General features: G+C 34.9%; 1 protein-coding gene across 1 annotated transcript in view; it reads right to left on the bottom strand.

The window, feature by feature from the left end:
* Positions 1-23,220, bottom strand: part of LOC149844701 (uncharacterized) — a 115,775-nt gene that overhangs the window by 69,239 nt on the left and 23,316 nt on the right. Inside the window, exon 7 of the mRNA XM_089985978.1 lies at positions 2,364-2,431. Coding sequence (XP_089842104.1) covers positions 2,364-2,431 — 68 coding nt within the window. The remainder of the gene's footprint in view (positions 1-2,363; positions 2,432-23,220) is intronic.

Here is a 23,220-nt window from a genome sequence, read left to right as displayed (position 1 = left end):
TATACTGTTGTTTGTGTTAATCATGAATGCTTGTTGAAATATGTGGTATGTTACATGGAAGTATGTATTGGTTAATGCCTCATGTGCATATATGGATCAATGTGGGTTTTAAAATGTGATATCATGCATGGATTGTTGTCATGAATTTATGATCGATGGATGAATGCATAAGAGGTAGGGGGTGTCATAGAGACACTTGTACATGGATAGTACATGCATATGGTGTGGTAAGTTGCGCACTTTATTAAGAAAGTTGGTTTTGTTTCCACATTGGCTGCATCACTTACACAACGTAAGATGGTGGCACACTACTACACTGTTCACATGGTATTCGTGGGCGGGAGTCCCATATGAGTTCTCGCAGGGGTGTATGCGAGCTTTACACTTCACGTTTGCATAGGGTGTTGCAAAAATTTAGAACTGAATTAAATAAACACATAATGAAGAACAGTGTAACTTTTGATCTGAGGTCTTCCATCTGGAGAATGGAGATCTTAGAGTTTTCAGTCCTGGGGAGGCTGTGAGGATACAAAAACTCTGTGTGCGTGAATTTTGGTCCCCAGAACCCGATATGGAGGTTCTTTCTCCTGGCCACGGTTTTAGGGAGAACCCGTCACTTTACCCGGGAGTGGTGGTGTTGGTCACAGCTGTGAATTTGTTTGGTACCAAAGGAAGTGGCACTTGTGGGCGTGGGGTGTCCCTTGTGTCCCCGACATTAGATGTGGAGGTCTAATGTTCCGAGGGTGACTCGGTCGAGGGCTAGGTTGGAACCCAGTAATAAAATACCAATTTGTGTGCTAATCTACCCTGGGAACCTACTTGACCTCGGGGGTTTTTTTTTTACCCGTTTGGTGTATCCGCGGGCGATGGAAATTTCAAAGAGAAACTTAAAGTTGTACGCATTAAATAAGGTCATGCATATGGAATGAAAACTCAAACTTAAAGGTAAGATAATAAGGAAGTCATGCATTTTCTTCTTTGCACTAAGCCATGCATCAATTGAAATGATCTCTAGTTCATGATATGGTAAATGTATGCAATTCATTTCTTAAAAGCATGTTGAAATGTTTTATTATTGCTGTGTATTACTGTCTTACTGTCCTTTAGCCGTGAGTATGAAAAATATGTTACACTTATGCATGATTGGATGTTGCATGTTGGTTGTATCTGCACTCACTCAAACCAACATATGAATTCTTACTCATGATCTTTGTCTCACCTAATTTCCTTGAAATAGTAGTGCTCAGAATTTTGTTCTGACCCTTCTACTTCGTTGGTTTTACAGGAAATGGAGAGCAGTGAGAGATGAGTTGTTCACTATGGATGGACGAGGTTCACATTTTGGAGTGGATAGTTCGGCAGTGGCAGAGAGATTTTATTTTTGTTTTTGACTCCATTGTTCTCTTCAGTTCTTGTACTCTTTGGTTGTATAAAGAATGGTAATAACAATTTACTTTGGTTCATAAATAAATGGTTGGTGTTACTACTCATTGATGATGATTGTCAGTACTTTGTGTGATGGGATATCCAATGGAAAGTGGAACTGTGAGGACCCCAGATCCTTAGGAAGGTTTCTGTATATAAAAAAAAAATATATATATATGCATTTTTAGAAAGGGGAGGAGTTGGGGTCGTTACACTTTGGGTCTGACCCAGTTTCTAATCGAACCTCCTTCTTTATCACCAAATCCTGACCTTATAGGGTTTGGTATGAGTCAGGTCCAGGTCAAAGCCAACCAATTGACACCCCCTAGATACAATAAATCCGTATCTTAGACCTAATACACCTTGTGGTACACCTTTTATGACATTGTTAAACAAGCTCATAAAAGATTATTCAACTTTTAAGGAGCCTAAGCTTGAGGTCAAGCTCAACTTAGTTTATTGAAAAAACTTCAGTCAAGTTTTTAATGACCCAAGCCCAAGCTTCTCACAAGAGCTCAGCTCATTATAACCCCCAACAATCATTCATATTGTGCAAATATGAAACCCCAGAGCAAACATCCATAATATTCGAACACTACATCCACCTAGATTTTTGAAAACAGAAAGAACACAAAGATGTCATGATATATATGTAACACCAACAGACAACCAAACAGGAAAAAATAGATAGCAATATAGAACTTGTGCAAATCAATGAAAGATCAAGACACCAAAACAAGGAAAACTAGAAAGAAAAAAGGAGAATAAAAAAGGCCACAAAAGATATCACTCTGGAACTGCCACAATAATGTTTGCTTGAAGTGTAATAGACCATCACAAAAATTGAATTTACTAAACCAGAAGAGACACATAATCAACAGTAGGTGATATGCTAGACATTCTAGGACTATTCTTCCATTCGATAAATAATAGCAAACCTGCAACTGAAAGTGGCAACCAGAAGCATCCCACATTCTTTGGATACTTTCTGATCCATAGTACTGGTCTGCAAAGGTAACAACATTATGGAAAGTTCCAAACAGCTACTAAAGAATTTTCACACATGAAATGAAATTAACCAGAACATCAGAACTTATATATGAAGGCATTATTTAAAGTTAAACATATGTTTAACTAAAGGTGTCTTTCACAAAGCTGATCAATGATTGCAATCAACTTCTTCCAGGAATAGTAATTTGCATTTTACCTACAATTGTTTTCATGTGTTGCACACAATTATTCATCATATCTATCAGTATTTCATCACATCCTTTTTGGATTTCTTAGTATTTAAATTAAAATCCACTTGGATACAACCAAATATGGCAATGGTATGTATTACCGTGTTATATTACAATTTTCTTTTTTTTATTTTGACACATTTGTTACTGTGAAAGACAAGCTTTTTCTTTGGTAAATTACACCTTAATATAATCATCTAACATTACAATTTATTGAAAATCCATAGGGTCTTCTCAAAATACACTACTTGCTCCCAACATCTCTCTCTTTAGATGTCCAAAGTAGGCACTTCTTCCTACTTTTACTAAGATCCCCCATTAAAAAGGCAGCCACCCTCTTTCTTTCCCACCAAGTGCCCTGTTATAGTATAACAACAATAACTAATGCTGAATGCTCTATCTAAAACAGCCTATCACAATATTCAAATATGAATGTGTTCTAGCATAAAAATATCAAAATGAACCCTCAAACCAAACTACAATATAGGGAGAAAAAACAAGTTCCCTATTGGTTATGAATTTTGGACCATAAGCCTACCAAAGCATCTGCAAGAAAGAAACATAAAATAGTAAAAAAAGATAATAGTCAATTTGCACTCGTTGGTAATTCTTGACACTTCAATAGTAGCATTAAATTTCCAATAATGTTTAAGGTGCTTCAGTAAAAGGTAGGATATAGAATGCTTATGCATTTGTGAGAAAACCAAAATGCTGATTAACATGGACACTTTACTTACCAGTTACCACATGTGACCCGTGTTGACACTACATAATACCTGGCACACAACAACACTTCATTGAGACAATCAAACATGTGTTGAACACAATCAATGCCACCCTTTGTGTGATCTTTATTTCAAAGTTACTTGTGTTCTTTATCTAAATTTTGTAGGGGTGTAACTGGGTCGGATCCTGTCAAACCCAATTTTGAATTGGGTATAAATGTTTGAACCAAACCTGACCCATTCTACTGCAGATATGAGTCCAGGTCAGGTATGGTTGAAAAATGTGGATCCATATAAGTTAAAGTATTCACATACATATGGATCAGGTCTTGAATAGAGCAATCCTTTGATCAGGTCTAAGAATTAGACCCAGACCCAGCCCATTTTGATTCAGATCCGGGTCTAGGTATGGCAGAAAAATGTATACCATATGCAGTAATGGGTTCGAGTATGATGAGGTCAAGTCTTAATGGGTTACGGTTTCAATTCGGGTCTGTGTATGATTGATATTGCAGACCTATGTCACAGGGATTCTCCTGCATACTATTCTTAGTAGAAAATTACACAAAAATGGCATATCCCATGTCCCCCTAGCCATGTCTCTGTGACATAGTTGTAGACCCAGTTACCCCTAGTCAACATTTAGATATACAAACTAATGGAGTCAGCTATTCTTTAAGAGGATTATATGCTAACAAACTTTACTATAAGCACTTAAATTGAGAAGCTTATTCACTATTCTAAAGTGTGCCAATTTTAAATATAAAAAGAATAATATTTTGAAACCAATCAATTATATCAAGTCAAAATAAAAAGACAACAATGTTGTACCATATTCAAAATGAATCAAAATCAGCTGGTTCAGGTTTGGATTGGTATAGCTTTGTGTATAAACGGGTTTAAGTTTGGGTCGGTTTTGGTAGATACCAGGTTTAAGTACATACCCCGTTCTGGTTTGGTTAGATACCAGGTTAGGGTTCAGGTGAGTTTGAGTATAGATTGTGTATAACCATTTGGGTCAGGTATAAAAAATGGCTCAAGACCAAACGGGTCCGAGTCCATCCATCATACCCAAGAACCAAACCATTTTTCCAACGGGCCCATATTCTGGACCCAACCCAAACCCATGGGTATACCAAGATCGGGTCAGATCAGTCTCTGATTGATTTGGAATCACAGATAGAGTATACCACCCAATTACTGTTAAAATATATGTACCATATATATATGGTATACATATGTGTGTGTGTGTGTATATATATATATATATATATATATTTCCCTCTACGCCTTGTAATGCCCACTAGGGGAAATTTAGTCTTTTTCTTTTCATGTAAAATACGCATGACCAATAGGGTCTTTTTTAGTTTCTTTTATTTTTTTTATTTCCATTTTTTATTTTTCATTTTAAATATGTAAAAGGGGTCGCCCAAAGAGCCGTTGGGACACCCCCCAACGGTCATGCGCATGACCAGTAGGGTCTTTTTAGTTTCTTTTATTTTTCTTATTTTCATTTTTTATTTTTCATTTCAAATATGTAAAAGGGGCCTCCACTAGAGCCATTGGGATACCCCCCAACAATCACAAATATTACCGTTAGGGAGCTCCCAATGACTCTATGGGAGCCCCCTTGGGTACCTTTTGTGTGTATAAATATAGGGTTTTTTTCCCATCTCTCTCTAATGTTTTCTCAAGCATTTCATAATATATTGTGACTTATATTATTAAGTTCTCTCTTCTCACTTTGTTTGTGTTTGGTGTTTGCCCTTTGTGGCACATTGTATTTGGTCCATTAGGGACATCTTATGTATTTGTGCCTTCTTGTAGCCACTTTGTGTCATTCTTTTTTGGCAGTTGCATTTCATTACATGGTATCAAAGCTCCTAGGTGTTTGAACACTCTTGGGACTTCTTTCTTTTTACTTTTTAGTGTGATTAAGCTTCATACTAGTGTTCTCTTTCAACTCTTCCGCAATGGCCGACAAAGATGCAAAGATTGACCTCTCATTCAAATTGAATGGGACCAACTATAGAATGTGGGTGGTCGCTATGGAAAACAACCTCAAAGGCAAGAAACCACAATTAAAGCTCACCAAGAAGGAAGAAAATGAAGAAAAAGCTAAAGTTATTGAAGAAAACCAATCTAAAGTTGAAGATTGGAAAAGTAAGCATGCCAAAATATTAGCATGGTTCATGAATAACGTGGAGCTCAAGATTTGTGTTAATCTAGCCAAATTTAAGAAGGCAAATGAAGCATGGTTATTCATAAAAGGTAAGTACACTCAAAAGGACCTTGCTAGGCATTTCTTTTTACAAGAAAAGATAAGAAGAACCAAGCAAGGAGACATGAGTATTAAAGACTATTATAATACTCTGTCTCCGCTATGTGATGAGTTTGCTCTCCTTGAACCTCAATGAGAAGGAAGTGATATTGTCATGAGGCAAAAGCAAATGGAGAAAGAAAGATTTTTTTAATTTTTTCATGGGCTTCATCATGAATTTGAACAACTAAGAGGATCCCTTCTTCATAAGGCTCCTACTCCTCTTAGTGAAGTACTTGCCGATTTATGCCAAGAAGAAACCCGTTTGGCTCTTAAAAAAGACTTTGATAAAGTCCATGTGGTATCTAAACTGAAAAAAAATATGACATATAAACCTGCTCACTTTTGAAAAAATAACAATGGTAAAAAAAAATTTGTTTGTCGTAATGAAAGGGCACATCTTAGACCTGAATGCCCTAAAGTTAAGAAGAAAATGGCTTCTGTTGGAGATAGTCCAAGCAATTCAAGTGAAGAATTAAGAAGAGATGGAGACATAAAAGACTTCATTGTTCAACTTACAGAAAGTCTTCCAACAATTCATGAGAAACAACTCTTCCATACCTTCTACCTCCAGTGTTGTGGTCTCATTAACTCCCTGTATGTCCTCTTGGATCATTGATTCTGGTGTCTCCTTTCATAAGACTTCAAATGCATTTCTTTTATCTAAACCAAATCTTCTCTTTTAAATCATTCATCTTCATGGCCGATGGAACATCTTTAGATGTTAAAGGAATGGAAAACCTTGAAAAGTTTTTAAATAAAAACAAAGAATTTTATGTTCCAAAAAATTGAATTATTCAAAAACTTAATTTAAATATTTTCTTCGTTTCTCAAATAACCGATTTTGGATGTAGTATCTTTTTTTCATGGGCTATTGCTATGTGCAAGATCTCCCATCTGGAAAGTAGATTGGACAAGGTTATAGAAGAGGAGACCTATATTATATGAATATTTTGTTCTTACCATCCAAATCATTGTGTAATCATGTCCAATATAAAGATATTGTCACTTGGCACAAAAAGCTTGGTCATCTTAGTGTCTCTAAATTGTATCTTTTTCTTTTTTTGGAAAAAATTTGTAATAAAAAAGAATTTACATGCAATGATTATATTCTTGAAAAAATACATTCTCTTCCTTATCCACATAGCAACTTTATTTCTAAAAGACCATTTGAATTAGTGCATTCAGATGTATGAGGACCGGCACCCGTTATGTCTAAAAAAGGATATTCATATTATGTTGTCTTTATTGATTATTTCATTAGATACACTTAGGTTTACTTTATTGAAAACAAATCTGATGTTTTTTCTCTCTTTAAAGAATTTTATATCCTTATTCAAAATCAATTTCAAAACAATATAGTGATTTTTAGATCCGATTTCGAAGAGAATACATGTCAAATGAATTTCAAAAATACCGTAAATAAAACGGTATTATTCATCAAAGATCTTGTACTAAAACTCCCCAACGAAATTGTTTTGTCGAAAGAAAACATAAGCATCTTATTGAAATAACAACTCTTTTTATATCTAAAAATATTTCAAAGAACTTTTGAGCCAAAGCCGCTCTTTCCGCAATTTATCTTATAAATAAGATGTCATCCTAATCCTTAAAAAATGTTTCCTCCTTTGAAAAATTGTTCAACATATCTCTGCATTTCAAAAGATTAAGATTTTTTTGTTCTAGATGCCTTGTTCTTTTTCAAGGACAAGATAAACTTTCACCAAAAGCTCTTTAATGTGTTTTTATTGGGTATGGTGAAAATTAAAAGAGATATAGGTGTTATGATGTTAAAAATAACAAACTTTATATTTCAAGAAATATGTCTTTTCTTGAAGAACAAAATGCATTTGAATCTCAAAAACAATAATGTTTGTGATGACAATTCTCATCAAAATAATGATTTGCTTCATCAAAATGATAATTCTCCTAATGAGAATCCCAATGATATCCATGTGTATACTCGGCGAGAGAAAAATGAACATCAAAATGCTTTTGACATGTATTCACAAAACATTTCCTTAGAAGATCAAGTACAAGAATCCATACCTAGATGATCTTCTAGGAGTAGTAGACCTAAAAAAATTGTGTCATATGATTCTTTTTCCCCAAATTATAGAACTTGTCTAATGATGTTTCACTTCTATCATGAGCCTTCAAATTTTAAAGAAGTCAAGCAACATCCACATTGAATTAAAAGCAGTCAGCAAAGCTAACATTTGGACAATTGTAAGTCTCTCTTTAGAAAAAAGGCTACTGGATGTAGATGGATTTATAAAGTCAAAACTAAGATTGATAGGTCATTAGAAAGATGCAAAGCTAGGTTAGTTGCTAAAGGGTATGCAAAAGAATATGAAATTGATTATGAGGAAACCTTTGCTTTGGTTGTTAGGATGACTAGTGTAAGAACTTTAATAGCCTTAGCATCCATCAAACAATGGCCTATCTATCAATTAGACGTCAAAAATGTTTTTTTAAATGGGGACCTTTGCGAAGAAGTCTACATGGATCCTCCGCCAGGTCTTGAGATTGGGAAAGGAAAAAATTTTAAACTTAATAAATCTCTTTACGGTCTTAAACAAGCTCCAAAAGCTTGGTATGTTCGCTTTAGTAAAGTTGTTCTTGATAATGATTTTACTTGTTATACTGATATTGTATTTTTTATTAAGAATGCACGTGATCACATAACTATTTTATTGTTATATGTTGATGATATGATCATCACTGAGAATGATAAAAAGGGCTTTGAGTTTATTAAAAATGTTCTTAAAAGCAATTTTGATATGTCTGGCTGTTAAAATTCATGGGTTCTGTCATTCATTCACAAGAACAAGTAAAGAATAGGGAGAGAAAATGTGTGGCTGTAGAAAACCTCAATCAGGGTCTACGTATATGGCTTGTCATTAAGTATTAGCTGACACAAATATTAGGGTACTAAAATACCCTTTACACAATAGACTAAATTACAATGAACCATTAATGAAAATGTGACTAAATAAACTCGAGTTTGGGTCTGGATCTCGAATCCAAACCCATATGTGAATGACGACTTATTTTCATCCTCACTCAAGTTGTACATGGTTTTGAACCATGAACAACTTGCCTTTTAACATCCAAAATATGTCCCTTTGTAAACAAGTGAGCAACTTGATAACTAGTCTGAACGAATTCAAGTTCAATTTTCTTCTCTTCAACCTTCTGTCTCACAAAATGTTGATCAATTTCAATATGCTTGGCACGACTGCGGTAGATGGGATTAAACGACATGTTAATGGCACTTTGATTGTCACATAAGAGAAGACATCAAGATATCAATTCTCCTACTTCTGTCAACAGGTGTTTGATTCGTGTTACTTCGGCTGTAGCATCTGCCATTGATCTATATTCAGCTTCTGTGTTCAACCTGGCAATGGCCTTTTGTTTCCTACTGCTCCAAGAGACAAGATTTAGACCAATAAAAACACAATGCCCTGAGATCGACCTGCGCTCATCTGAATCTCTTGCCCAGTCTGCATCTGTGTAAGCAAGAAGTTCATGTGTGTGATGTCCATTCATACTCTTTCTGTACAGAAGACCATCTCCAATAGTTTCCTTTAAATATCGAAGAATGTGTTTAACAGCTTTCATATGCCCAATATGTGGTTCATGCATGAACTGAGATACCTGATTAACAGAGTAAACAATTTCAGACCGAGTGAAGGTGAGATATTGAAGCATCCCTACTATCCTGCAATATCCTGTAGGGACCTCGTACAATTCTCCATCTTGGGAACTGAGTTTCTGATGGAGTACACTGGGTGTGCTTAGAGGCTTGCAATCTTTCATACCTACCTTGTTGATAACATCAATGGTATACTTATGGGTAAGTGTCATGCCTTCAGTGGTCCTATCGACTTCAACGCCAAGGAAATACCGCAGTTTACCAAAGTCCATCTTAAATCTGTGGTTCAGGAGCTCTTTGACCTGATCAATATATTCATTAGAGTTACCTGTAATGATAATGTCATCTACATATATCAATAACAAGATAACTATATCTTTGTATCTGAATATGAAAAGAGAATGATCAAAAAGAGATCGACTAAAGTCATATTTCTCTACTTCTTAAGAAAAAATGTCAAACCAAGATCGAGACGCCTGCTTCAAACCATATATAGCTCTCTTTAACCTACATATGTATTCTTTGGAGTTTCCTTCTACATATTCAGTGGGTTGCTCCATGTACACTTTCTCCTTCAGATTTCCATGTAGAATTGCATTTTTCACATCCAGTTGACTGAGAGTCCACTGGTGCTCAATAGCCAATGATAGTATAATTCGAATAGTACCCATTTTTACAACTGGATTGAAGGTCTCATCATAGTCTTGTCCTTGCTCCTGTGTGAAGCCCTTGGCAACCAGTCTAGCCTTGTATCGTTCAATGGTACCATCCGGCTTGTACTTTATTTTATACACCCACTTTGACCCAACCACATTTCTATCGTGAGGTCAGGGAACAATATCCCAAGTGCCACATTCATGAAGAGCCTCCATTTCTTCATTCATAGCTTTGATCCATTTCTTAGAATTTACTGCTTGATAAAATGTTGTGGGTTGATCTTCCTTACCTAAAGAGGTTAAGAAGAATTGGAAATCCATCGTGAAATTGTCATAACTAACCCATCTGTCAATTGAATGTCGAGAGTGAATAGATCTTCTGGGAACAAAAACAAAAGAAGAATTCATCTCCTAATAAGAGCTAAGGGGTGCCTCCTCACGTCGAGATTAAACAATGCCTTTATACCTTTCGGGAGTTGAGAGAGGTTCTGATATCACATTTTCCTAAATCGTTTGTGCAGCATCAGACATGTTTACCTCATTCCTTTGATTACATTCTGAAGGGCAAATATCATCAATACTAGAAAAGAAATCAGAGTTCAACCAGGGGTGATAAACTTCAATTTTAGGAGAAGAGTTAACATTATGATCAAAATTTAATTCATCAAAGACAACATTCCTGGATATTTGAATGCGCTTACTCAAGGGATCATAACAATTGTACCCTTTATAATCATCAGCGTATCACACAAATCTGCACTTCAAGGCCTTATCCTGGAACTTGTGCTGCATTGAACGATCAACATGGACATAACATACACACCCGAATACACGCAAACCATGATAATTTGGATGAACACCATCTAAAGAAAAATAGGTTGATTTGTCTTCCAAGATCTTCATGGGCAATCGGTTTATGACATAGACCGCTGAATGGAAAGTCTCTGCCCAAAAAGTAACTGGAAGGTTACTATCATGCATCATGCTCATTGCACTCTCAACAATATGGCAATGTTTCCGTTCAGCAATCCCATTTTGTTGAGGTGTATAAAGGCAAGATACTCGCCTACTTATTCTATTTGCTTGAAGAAAATTAATAAAGTCACTTGAAGAGAATTCACCCCCTCCATCACATTGGAAACAAAGAATATTCTCAAAGAATTGATTTTGAACAAAAGAATGAAAATTCTGAAATAGCTTGAAAGTTTCATATTTACATTTCATAAAGAAAATTCATGTATAAAGAGAATAACTATCAACAAAAATGAGATAATATCTAATTTCAGACATAGAGGAAACTGTTAAAATATATGTAATCATGTATATATATATATATATATACATCATACCCAATAAAGGGTATTTCTGTAATTCTGCCCAATAGGGGCATTTCAGTCTTTTTATTTTTCTTTTGTTTTCTTTTTGCTTTTCTCTTTTCTTATTTTTATTTTCCTTTTTTTATTGTAAAATGCATTAAATGCATTGCATTGGGGGTCCCAACTAAGAGTTGTTGGACCCCCAACGAGTCACAAATGTGAACATTGGGGGCCCAACGAGTCCTTGTTGGGCCTCCCAATGCCCTATCTCTCTCACTCTTTTCTCACTCACTCTCTCACTCCTTTGCTTATAAATAGAGGGATAATCCCCTATGTAACTCATGGATTTTTAAGCCCTCATTCAATAAAGAGTATTTATTTTTTATGTTTTGCCTCTTTGAAGGCTTCTTGTGTTGTCCCTTAGTGGACTATTTCTTTATTCCTCATTGTGGGTTCGTGTTTGTCCATTGTTGGACCTTATGAATGCATTAAGCATTCTTGTTACTCATTTTCACCCACTTTCTTACATGGTATCAGAGCCACGAAATTTTTTTGATTTTGAAAAGCTTTTGCCTCGATTTCCGTGCTTCATTTGCAAAGGTGTGTTATTACCTTGTTTTTGCAAAGAGTGTTTCCTTACTTGGCCAGGTGTGTTTCATCACTTGCCAAAAGAGTGTTTTATCACGTCTCTATCGGCTACAAGAGGATTTTGTTGGAAAGAAGGACTTGAGCAACATCGTTGTATTGTATTCTCTCTCTTCTCCTTAGAGTTACTTGGCATGTATTTTTATATTTTTCAAGTATTTAGCCCATTATGCATGAGAAAAACTCTTTTTATCATTGTATATATATATATATATTGTATGATTAAAATAAAAAAAACAAAATGTATGTTTTTTGAAATTTTTAGTATTTTAATCATCAATGAACTTGTTTTAAGAAAACAAAATATATGTATCATGTTTGAATCTCAAAGCTTTTTCGAAAATGACTCTAATATATATATATATATAATCATGAATTATTAATTCTAGATGGTTCGTCAATCATATTCTTATCTTAAAATAATTTGATAATGATGTCTTATTTCACAAAATATATTCTTGTTTGAACTCTCATTTCATATATATATATATATATATATATATATATATATATATATATATATATATATATATATATATATATATATATATATATATATAAAATCGTTAATTACAAATTGTATTTCATCTTTGATAGACATGCGTGTTCATGCTTAAACTTGCATATATACTTAAACTTGATTGGAAGCATGTCTTTTGTACGAGACATGTGGCTTTAATTTTTGCATGAGTGCTTTTGATCTCTCTATGAGAATGTATGCATTTGGTCTCTCATATGGTTTCTTTTATCTATTCATGTGCTTCGATTAAACTCGCTTGTGTTATCTTTTGTAATGAGTATTTTTTATATTTCATTACAATTGATAACTTTAAGATGTTTTTTCATAATACAAAACTAATTCTTAGATTGATAATTTTTTAGAATGATCCTAGTTTTTTGTTCATCGCTAGCTTGATTTTTGGATATCTTGAATACATTTTATAATGTTAACTCAATTTTCTCTAAAAATGTGTCATAATCACACAAAATAGATTGCATTATGAATAAATAATTGACATAATTTCATAGCCTCTATATGAATTGTTGGATTATCTTTCAAGTAATCATGATTAGTAATAATTGTGTTATAAGAGGTCCTTCTAAAAACTTCATATGCATTATTTGCTTAATATTTCTTGTTGTGTTTGTCTCCTAATATACCTTTTTAACTTCATCTTGAAGAATTGATCATGTTAAGCATGATCCATGTTTATGCAAAATTGTTGTCATAAGGCATTCTGTTGTGCATATGATTGCACTTTATCTAAAATCGATTATCTACCAATATTGGATCTTTGATTTGATTTTTCAAATCGGTCTTCTTTATAAAAATCACCTATTTGGAAAATGATTTCACTAAGTATTTATTGCCTTCTTATGGCGTTTATATTGTCCATCACAGGTTGTTATTTAATGCATCCCTTTTTGGCCTTGTTATTATAGAGATGTTTGTTGGGGTGAGTTATGTGTACCTTGTGTTATGGCATTTTAGATTGTCAACTTGTAGTTTGACTCTAAATGATATGTTATGTGATCTCTGATTATGAGTGTGCACTCATTTGTTTTTGGCCATTGATATTATTATGAATGCTCTTAATTATGTATACATGTGATGGATGTCTAAGGTTTGAAACCATAGTGTTTCAAGGTTTATTGAAAAAATGATATCCTTCCTGTTAAGTCTTCTTGCCTCAAGTGTCTTCTCCTCTTACGCCTCTTATCTAAGTGTCATCATATGTAGACAAGAAATATTGTTCACACCTTTGTGTGTATTGTTAGCCCATTGTTGGCTTTGTTCTCTTGATCTAGTTGATGAACACACTTGTTTTGAGCGTCATTATATGTAAACAAGGCTTGTTGTTTCACACCATTGTGTGTGATGTTAGCCCATGGTTGACTTTTGTGTTCTTGTTCTAGTCGCTGATACACTCATTTCAAGTGTCATTTTATGTAGACAAGAGATGTGTTGTCACACCTTCGTGTGTGTTTTAGCTCATGGTTGGCTTTCTACTCTTGTTCTAGTAGTTGAACATACTTGATTTTGAGTGTCATTATATGTAGACAAGAGATGTTTATTCACATTTTTATGTGTGATTTTAGCCCATGGTTGGCTTTTGTAGTCTTGTTCTAGTCGCTGATACACTCATTTCAAGTATTATTTTACGCAAACAAGAGGTGTTTATAAACACCTTTGTGTGTGTCTTTGGCCTTTAGTGGCATTATGTTTATATTTTTGTTCTAGTAGCTTATACATTTGATTTATGGGTTTTTGAGGACTAATGAGGTGGTTGCTTGTAGTGGATGAACTATTGTTGAAATTTGCAAAAATTCATTCTTTTGGGAGCCTTTGTGCTCACCCTTGCTCAATAGATTCAATCTTTTGCATTTCAAGTGTTCTTTTTGTACCTTTGTGTACTTTTTATTCAAGTGTTCTTGGTGTGTCTTTGTACATGTATCCCTTCGTAGAGTTTGTGCTTGTAGTGCCCATCTTTGAAGATATTTTTGCATTTCAAGTGTTCTCTTTGTATCTAATTTCATTCTTAATTTGTTTTTTATCTGCATATATCATATGAGATTTCCTTCTAAATGAGTTCTCCTTGCTACTTGCAAAGAAAAATATTTATCAATAAAAAGATCATATCATTGATATGCATATTTGAAAATCAAGTTTACATTTTAACATTTACCCTATAAGGAATTCAGACACTTTGCATATTAAGTGTTTATGGTTTTCGGCCACCTAGTGAGCTTTTGTATTTGCAAAAATTTGAGGGAGAAATTCTTCAATGAGTAAGGTTCTCTACGCAAATAACATTCATTCTTGACTCTTGGGTAGATGTATTTATTATACTTAATTAAATCATGTTCTTGCAAGTTCGTACATGATATTTGTTGGCATAAGACTTCTTCTCTCTAAGATGTGTGAGAAATTATTAACTCATCTTTTGTTGATAAAATGTCTCCCTATTATTGAATTATGTGTGTTAAACATGCTCTTATACATATTCCTTTGGGAGCAATTAGTTCTTGTGTGAACATTGTCTTCTTAAAGATATTTCTAATACATAAAACTTTTCTAAAAGAGTTTTGATTTTAATACAAATCGCATATTTTGTGTGTCTGCGTGCACTTGTGAGTGTGCTCCGTGTTCTTTTGTGCACACACTTCTTACTTCCAAGTATTGATAAATTCCTTTGTGAGTATTTATTGGGCCTTTGTGCACATATTTTTCTTGAAGAACATAATGAGTTTTATCAATATTGTATTTAAGATTAATTCATTTTTGCATTAAAATACGTGAAATATCTTTTGAATCGTTGTTTCTTTTTATGAATCATAAATTCTTCTTGATCAATGTTATGGTCTCTTGATTCATTTTATTTGATATGTTTTGATACAAATATACTTTTTACTTGGAGCTTTTTTGCTTGTTCTATAAGATCTTCAAGATGAGATGAAAGAAATACCTATGATACATCATGGAAGGAGCTTGGGGATGATCATTAAAGACAGTTAAAGGCAGACATTTGTAAAGTTCTTTCATGTGCTATAAAGACTATGGCTTTCATTAAAGACTTGGCATCCTTTATTTATATCTTCAAACTTTTCGTTATCCCCACGTAAAGTTTGAGAGGAGGTGTTAAAATATATATATATATATATACACATCATACCCGATAAAGAGTATTTTTGTAATTTTGCCCAATAGAGGCATTTCAGTCTTTTTACTTTTCTTTTATTTCCTTTTTTGTTTTCTCTTTTCTTGTTTTTCTTTTTCTTTTTTTATTGTAAAATGCATTAAATGCATTGCATTGAGGGTCCCAACTAAGAGTAGTTGGACCCCCAACAAGTCCTTGTTGGGCCTCCCAATGCCCTCTCTCTCACTCACTCTCTCACTCCTTTGCTTATAAATAGAGGGATAATCCCCTATGTAACTCATGTCTTTTTAAGCCCTCGTTCAATAAAGAGTATTTTTTTTTATGTTTTGCCTCTTTGAAGGCTTCTTGTGTTGTCCCTTAGTGGACTATTTCTTTATTCCCCATTGTGGGTTCGTGTTTGTCCATTGTTGGACCTTGTGAATGCATTAAGCATTCTTGTTACTCATTTTCACCCACTTTCTTACAAAAACTAGAGCAGGACCCCAAACATCAGCATAGATAATTTCAAACGGTCTTGAAGGTCTTTTATTAATGGAATGAAACAGAAGAACATGACTCTTACACTGAAGACAACTAGAACATTTTTTATCATCGACACTTAATTTTAGACTTGACTTGGGAATAAAACTGCTTAAAACAAGTTTTTCAATAAAATGATTGCTACAATGACCTAGACGACCATACCAAAAATTTAGCTCAGTACATTCAGAAAGACTATAAACACTCTTAAGGAGTGCTGAAGAAGATGGTGATGTGAGCTTCAAGGTGGAATCAACAGGCTGAATACTCTTAGGGTTTGGATTCTCTTGGAACACGTACATATTCTCTTGTCGTTTTTCTTCAGCGAACGTTTCTCTCGTGTAAAGATCCTTAATATGAACAGAAAAAAGAGTAAAGTCAACTGAAGCATTAATGTCATCTACAAGCTTAGAGACAGAAACAATGTTTTTCTTGATATTAGGAGCATGAAAAACATTTGAAAGAGCAAGGAAAGAATTGGACATAGGAATGACAGAGTTTCCAATGTGAGAAATATGGTGATGAAACTCATCTCCAGTGACTATACTATTTTTACCAACATAAGAAACAAGATTTAGGAGCTTATCAGCATCATCGATAACACGAGTGACTGCACCAGAATCAACATACCAAGTGCCTTAATCATTCTATTTTAAATTCAATTCATTCAAGGCAGATAATAGCAACTCTTTGACTTCTCCACTATTCTTCAATTTATTTGTTCCCTTTCTTGTCTTAGATTGCTTTCCTCTATTTTGAGGGTTAAAGTTAAAAACAAAAATTAACTTTGATGTGCCCCTTTTTGTTACATAAAAAGCAAGTGGATATTGTCTTTTGCCTCTGCAAATTAGGAGGAATATTGGATGTAGGTAATATTTCACGAGTTCCTTGTCCATTCCTCTCTTGACCTTCCCTTTCCTGAGATTCATATCAGCCACGTCCAAGACCATAGATAACTCCTGTGGTAAGGACGTTTTGTGCTCCAATATGAATGTGAGTTTCCTCAGAGAATCCCTTCAAAGTCATCTCATATTGTAAAAGCTTGGCACGAAGATCTTCAAATATAGGTAAATCTGCCAACACAATAAAGAAGTAACCATCATATGATAATCGGGTCCCAGCCCGCTCAAAGTTTGTTGCACCATATCTTTGTCAGACTGAACAACCCACAATGGCCAACTGTTCTGTAATAGTCTTCATTTTGTTCAAGTACTCCATGATAGTCATGGAGTCCTTCCTCAACATTTAAAGCTCTTTCTTTAAAAATAATACTTTGGCCTAAAAAACTTGAGAATATGTTTGAACAAGTCGATGCCATAACTGCATAGTTGAGCAGTCATCTGGGATTGCCACAAGCACCTCCGGTGACAAAGTGAAAGTGATGTAGGCAACCAACGCATGATCTCGCTTCATCCAAGATATGTACTCTGGATTTCTAACAAAAGTAATATAAGTATCTCTCTCACCGTTCTTTCTTTCTTTGTGATATGAACTATAGAGGAACAGAAACAGAGTCATCCAGATGTCCAAAAAGATCTTGACTTCTTATGAATGGGATGATTTATCTCTTCCAGGTTAGAAAATTAGAATTATTCAGTTTCTCAGACACTAGTTGACTAAGAAAGTTTGAAAAGAGACCAGATTGAGAAGAGGAAAATGAATCCATAGTCTATTGAAATTAAAAACGAGAAAAAATAAGAAACAAGAAGATTTACTTTAGAACAAATAAGGTCTACTGGATCTGAATAAAAAATTCAGAACTGAGATTTTAATGTCAAAGAATTCTGCTGCCCTTTTTTTCTTAAATTAACGATCTGCAGATTCGAGGAAGAAAACCAGGCTATGCAGTAAAATTTGTTCTGAACGAAGTTAACCAGGAAGAGGCACGTTATTGAAAATAGCGTGTTTTCGTTTTTAGAAATTGCAAAGAAAAGAGAAGAACTTCAAAAGGTGAATCTGATCTAAAAAGATTCAAAGATAATATCAATCAATTAAAAACAGATCTGAGGTCACGTTCGGATCAGAATCTGATCTGGCGTTAATTTGAAAACGACACGAGAACTAGATTGACGTGATTTCGACTCTTGAAATCACGCATAGATCAAATTTGATCTTGTGTGATTATTGAAACGGTTGTTGGATGAGATCACATTCAGCGATGAGAAACGAAGAACACAGAGAGAAGAAAATAGATGAAAAGCAAAGTCGACGTGAACAAATCCAAAACTCGGAATTTAAAAGAAAGGAAACACGTTAACTTGAATAGGTTCAAGATTGGGTTTAAGAATAAGGGAATAAAATGGAGAATAGATAAGATCCGATCGAGAGATACCTTAGAAAGAGACAGAGAAACTCTACTTGAGGCTCATAAGAAGGGCACGATCTTCAAGATTGGATCTTTGGCTTTGATACCATGTTAGAAATCATGGGTTCTGTCATTCATTCACAAGAACAAATAAAGAATAGAGAGAGAAAACGTGTGGTTGCAGAAAACCTCAATCAGGGTCTGCGTATATAGCTTGTCATTGAGTATTAGCTCATACAAATATTAGGGTACTAAAATACCCTTTACACAACAAACTAAATTACAATGAACCATTAATGAACATGTGACTAAATAAACTCGAGTTTGGGTCTGGATCTCGAATCCAAACCCATATGTAAATGACGACCTCTTTTCATGACCTTGGATTTCTAAGGTATTTTTTAGGGATTGAAGTTGCACATTCTCCTCGGGGATATGTTTTGTCCCAAATGAAGCTTGCATCAGATATCATTTCTAAGTCTGACTTAACTGACGAAAAGAAAGTGAAAACTCCAGAAGTAATCAATGTTAAGATGAGAGCCAATGATGAACCTCTTTTAGAAGATCACACTCCTTATCATCAATTAATCGGATTTCTAACATATTTGTCTATTATCAGACCAGATATTGCTTATGTTGTACACAATGCAAGTGAGTTCTAGAATGCTCCTACTACTATTCACATGGCAGTTGTTATGTGAATTATCATATATCTAAAGGAAACTATAACGAAAGAGTTATTCTTATCTTCTTCTTCTCCAAATTTAATTGCTTATACTAACTTTGATTGGGATGAAAATCTCAATGATCGTATTTAGGTTATTGTGTTTTTCTTGGAGAATCATTAATTTTTTGAATATGTAAGCAACAGAAGGTTTCTCTATCTTCCACAGAAGCCGAGTATAGAGCAATAGCCACCACTACAACTAAACTTATTTGGTTAAAAAGTTTTCTCAAAGATATGGGAGTTATCATCTCTAGTCCTTTAAAGCTATGTTGTGACAACAAAAGTATCATCTACATTGCTAGCAATCATACATTTCATGAGCGGGCAAAGCACATGGATTGTCATTATGTTCAAGATGAGTTTTTACGACGCACTATTGAACTTCCATACATTACTTTAGAGTATGAGCTTGCGGATTTCTTTACCAAAGCTTACCATCCCATAGGATTTCCTTTCTTCTAAGCAAATTTTTGGTGATCTCACCGTCAGTTTGAGGGGGGACGTTAAAATATGTCATATATATAGTATTTTTCTTTCCATGTGAAATACGCATGACTAATAGGGTCCCTTTTTAATTTCTTTTATTTTTCTTATTTTCATTTTTTATTTTTCATTTTAAATATGTAAAAGGGGGCTCCACTAGAGCCATTGGGAGAAATGTGACCGTTGGGGGGCTCCCAATGACTGTATGGGAGCCCACTTGGATCCCTTTTGTGTGTATAAATATCGGGTCTTTCCCCGTCTCTCTCTAATGCTTTTTCAAGCATTTCATAATATATTGTGACTTAGATTTGTTGGACGGGTGTGGTGTCAAATAGGCAAGGGTTCCCTCACTTTGTTGGACGGGTGGGGGTAAAGAAGTTAGTCCAAGACCATAAAATTAGGTTAGCCACTTGGAACATAGGGTCTTTAACTGGTAAGTTGGTAGAGTTAGTAGATGTTATGTGTAGGAGAAAGATTGATATTTTATGTCTTCAAGAGACCAAATGGGTAGGTGAGAAAGCTAAAGTGATAGAACCTTGGGGATATAAGATTTGGTATACAGGAATAAATAGGAATAGGAATGGAGTAGGGATTGTTATGAGTCGTCAGTTTATAGATAATGTAGTTGAGATCCGTAGGAAGGGTGATAGAATTTTACTTATTAAATTAGTATTAGGTACGGATATTATTAATATTATTAGTGTTTATGCACCTCAAGTAGGTTTAGATGATTCCATTAAGCATCAATTTTGGGAAGATTTAGATGGAGTAGTACAAGAGACATCTTATGGAGAAAAGCTTTTCATCGACGGTGACCTTAATGGACATGTAGGCATTAGTAGGGATGGATTTGAGAATATCCATGGAGGCTATGGTATAGGAGAAAGAAATGAAAGTGGAGAAAGGATTTTAGATTTTTGTTTGTCCTATGATATGATCTTAGCAAACACTTGGTTTAGGAAGAGGGAGTCTCACCTAGTAACATTTAAAAGTGGGGCTAATACGAGTCAAATAGATTTTTTCCTACTTAGAAAGAGAGATAGGGGTTGTTGCATCGATTGTAAGGTTATACCAGGAGAAAGTGTAGCTACACAACATAGAGTCTTAATTTTAGATCTTAGAATTAGACAATGCCGCAAAAGGGATAGACATAGGATAGATCCTAGAATTAAGTGGTGGGCACTGAAAGGAGCTAAACAAGGAATGTTTGTAGAGCAGGTAGTTAAGGAAGTTGATTGGTGTCTCGAGGATGATTCAGAATCAATGTGGAATAAGATAGCGGGTGGTATGAGAAAAGTAGCTAAGGAGGTATTGGGTGAGTCTAAAGGCGGTGCACCACTAGGTAAGGATACATCATGGTGGAATGAGGATGTCAAATTAGCTATTAAGGTTAAAAGAGAGTGTTATAGAAATCTAAGTAAGAGTCGTGAAAATGAGAATTTGGAGAAGTATATGATAGCAAAGAAGGAAGCTAAAAAAGTTGTTCGAAACGCGAGGGCTAAGGTATATAAGGAGGTTTATGACAAGTTGGATACCAAAGAAGGCGAGAAGGATATTTATAGGCTTACAAAGATGAGAGATAGGAAATCGAAGGATTTGGGTATGGTTAGATGTATCAAAGATGAAACGCAAAGGGTTTTAGTCAAAGATGAGGAGATTAAGGAGAGATGGAAAGATTATTTTGATAAGCTATTTAATGATAGTCATGCTCAAGATCTTGGAGACTTCTCCATTCCTTTTCATGAGATAAATCGTGACTTCATGCGCAAGATTCAAAAGAAAGAAATTGCAGAGGCTTTGAAGAAAATGAAATCAAGAAGGGCAGTTGGCCCAGATGGTATACCTATCGAGGCTTGGAAATGCTTGGGAGAGAAAGGTTTAGAATGGTTGACAAATCTTTTTAACTTGATTTGGCGAACAAATAAGATGCCTAATGAGTGGAGGAAGAGTACTTTGGTGCCTTTATATAAGAATAAGGGTGATATACAAGATTGCACAAACTATCGTGGTATAAAACTCATGAGTCATACTATGAAACTTTGGGAGAGGGTGATTGAGTCTAGGTTGAGGAAGGTTGTCATGATATCGGAGAATCAATTTGGTTTTATGCCTGGAAGATCAACTATGGAAGCTATACATCTTCTTAGACAACTTATTGAAAGATATAGAGAGATGAACAAAGATTTGCATATGGTTTTTATTGATTTAGAGAAGGCATACGATAGAGTACCTAGGGACGTTCTCTGGTGGACAATGATGAAGAAAGGTGTTTCTCTCAAGTACATTAGTATAATTAAAGATATGTATGAAGGAGTAGTAACCAATGTTCGCACTTGTGGAGGGGTGACAACCAATTTTCCGATAACGGTTGGGTTACATCAAGGATCTGCTTTAAGCTCTTTCCTATTTGCGATAGTGATGGATGAACTTACGAGATCAATTCAAGAAAATGTACCGTGGTGTATGTTGTTTGCTGATGATATTGTTTTGATTGATGAGTCTAGAGCTGGGGTTAATGCTAAGTTAGAATTATGGAGACAGACATTGGAAGCTAGAGGTTTTAAGTTGAGTAAGAGTAAGACTGAATATATAGAATGTCGGTTTAGTAAGCAACGAAGTAGTGATGGGAGTGTAGTGAAGCTTGGTGAGCAAGATATACCGGTGAATGATTATTTCAAATATTTGGGATCCATCATTCAAAAGTATGGAGAAATTGATGGAGATGTAAATCATAGGATAAAGGTTGGGTGGATGAAATGGAAAAGTGCTACTGGAGTGCTGTGCGATCGTAGAATGCCATTGCGGTTGAAGGGAAAGTTTTATAGGACGACTATTAGACCCGCTTTACTATATGGTACGGAATGTTGGGCTGCCAAGAGACATCATATTCAAAAAATGAGTGTAGCTGAGATGCGGATGCTTAGATGGATGTGTGGAAATACAATAAAAGATAAGATTCGGAACGAAGAGATACGTAAGAAGGTAGGTGTTGCACCCATTGAAAATAAGATGCGAGAGAATCGTTTACGGTGGTTTGGACATATTCGGCGAAGGCCTAATGATGCTCCAGTTAGAAGGTTGGAGAAATGGGAAAATATATTAGTTAAAAGAGGTCGGGGTAGGCCTAGGAAGACTTGGATGGAGATGATAGGAAAGGATATGAATGCTTTGAACCTCACCGAGGACATGGCGTTGGATAGAAATGATTGGAGGAAAAGGATTCATGTGGAAGACCCAAAATGAATTTCTTTTTGGTTCATATCGCTGACCCCAATTGTTTTGGGATGAAGGCGTAGTTGTTGTTGTTGTTGTTGTTGTTGTATTGTGACTTAGATTTTTAAGTTCTCTCTTCTCATTTTTTGTGTGTTTGGTGTTTGCCCTTTGTGGCACATTGTATTTGGTCCATTAGTGACATCTTGCTTATGTATTTATGCCTTCTTGTAGTACTTTGTGACATTGTTTTTTGGCACTTGTATTTCATTACAATTACATCCCTAAAAATTTGTCATTGAGGACATATGTTTCAATTTCAAGTTGG

The sequence above is a fragment of the Nuphar pumila genome, chromosome 2 (assembly GCF_984573655.1).
Source record: "Nuphar pumila chromosome 2, dmNupPumi1.hap1.1, whole genome shotgun sequence".
NCBI classification, from domain to species: domain Eukaryota; kingdom Viridiplantae; phylum Streptophyta; class Magnoliopsida; order Nymphaeales; family Nymphaeaceae; genus Nuphar; species Nuphar pumila.
The sequence above is the reverse complement of the archived record's forward strand: the minus strand, read 5'-3'. Positions and strand labels throughout refer to the sequence as shown.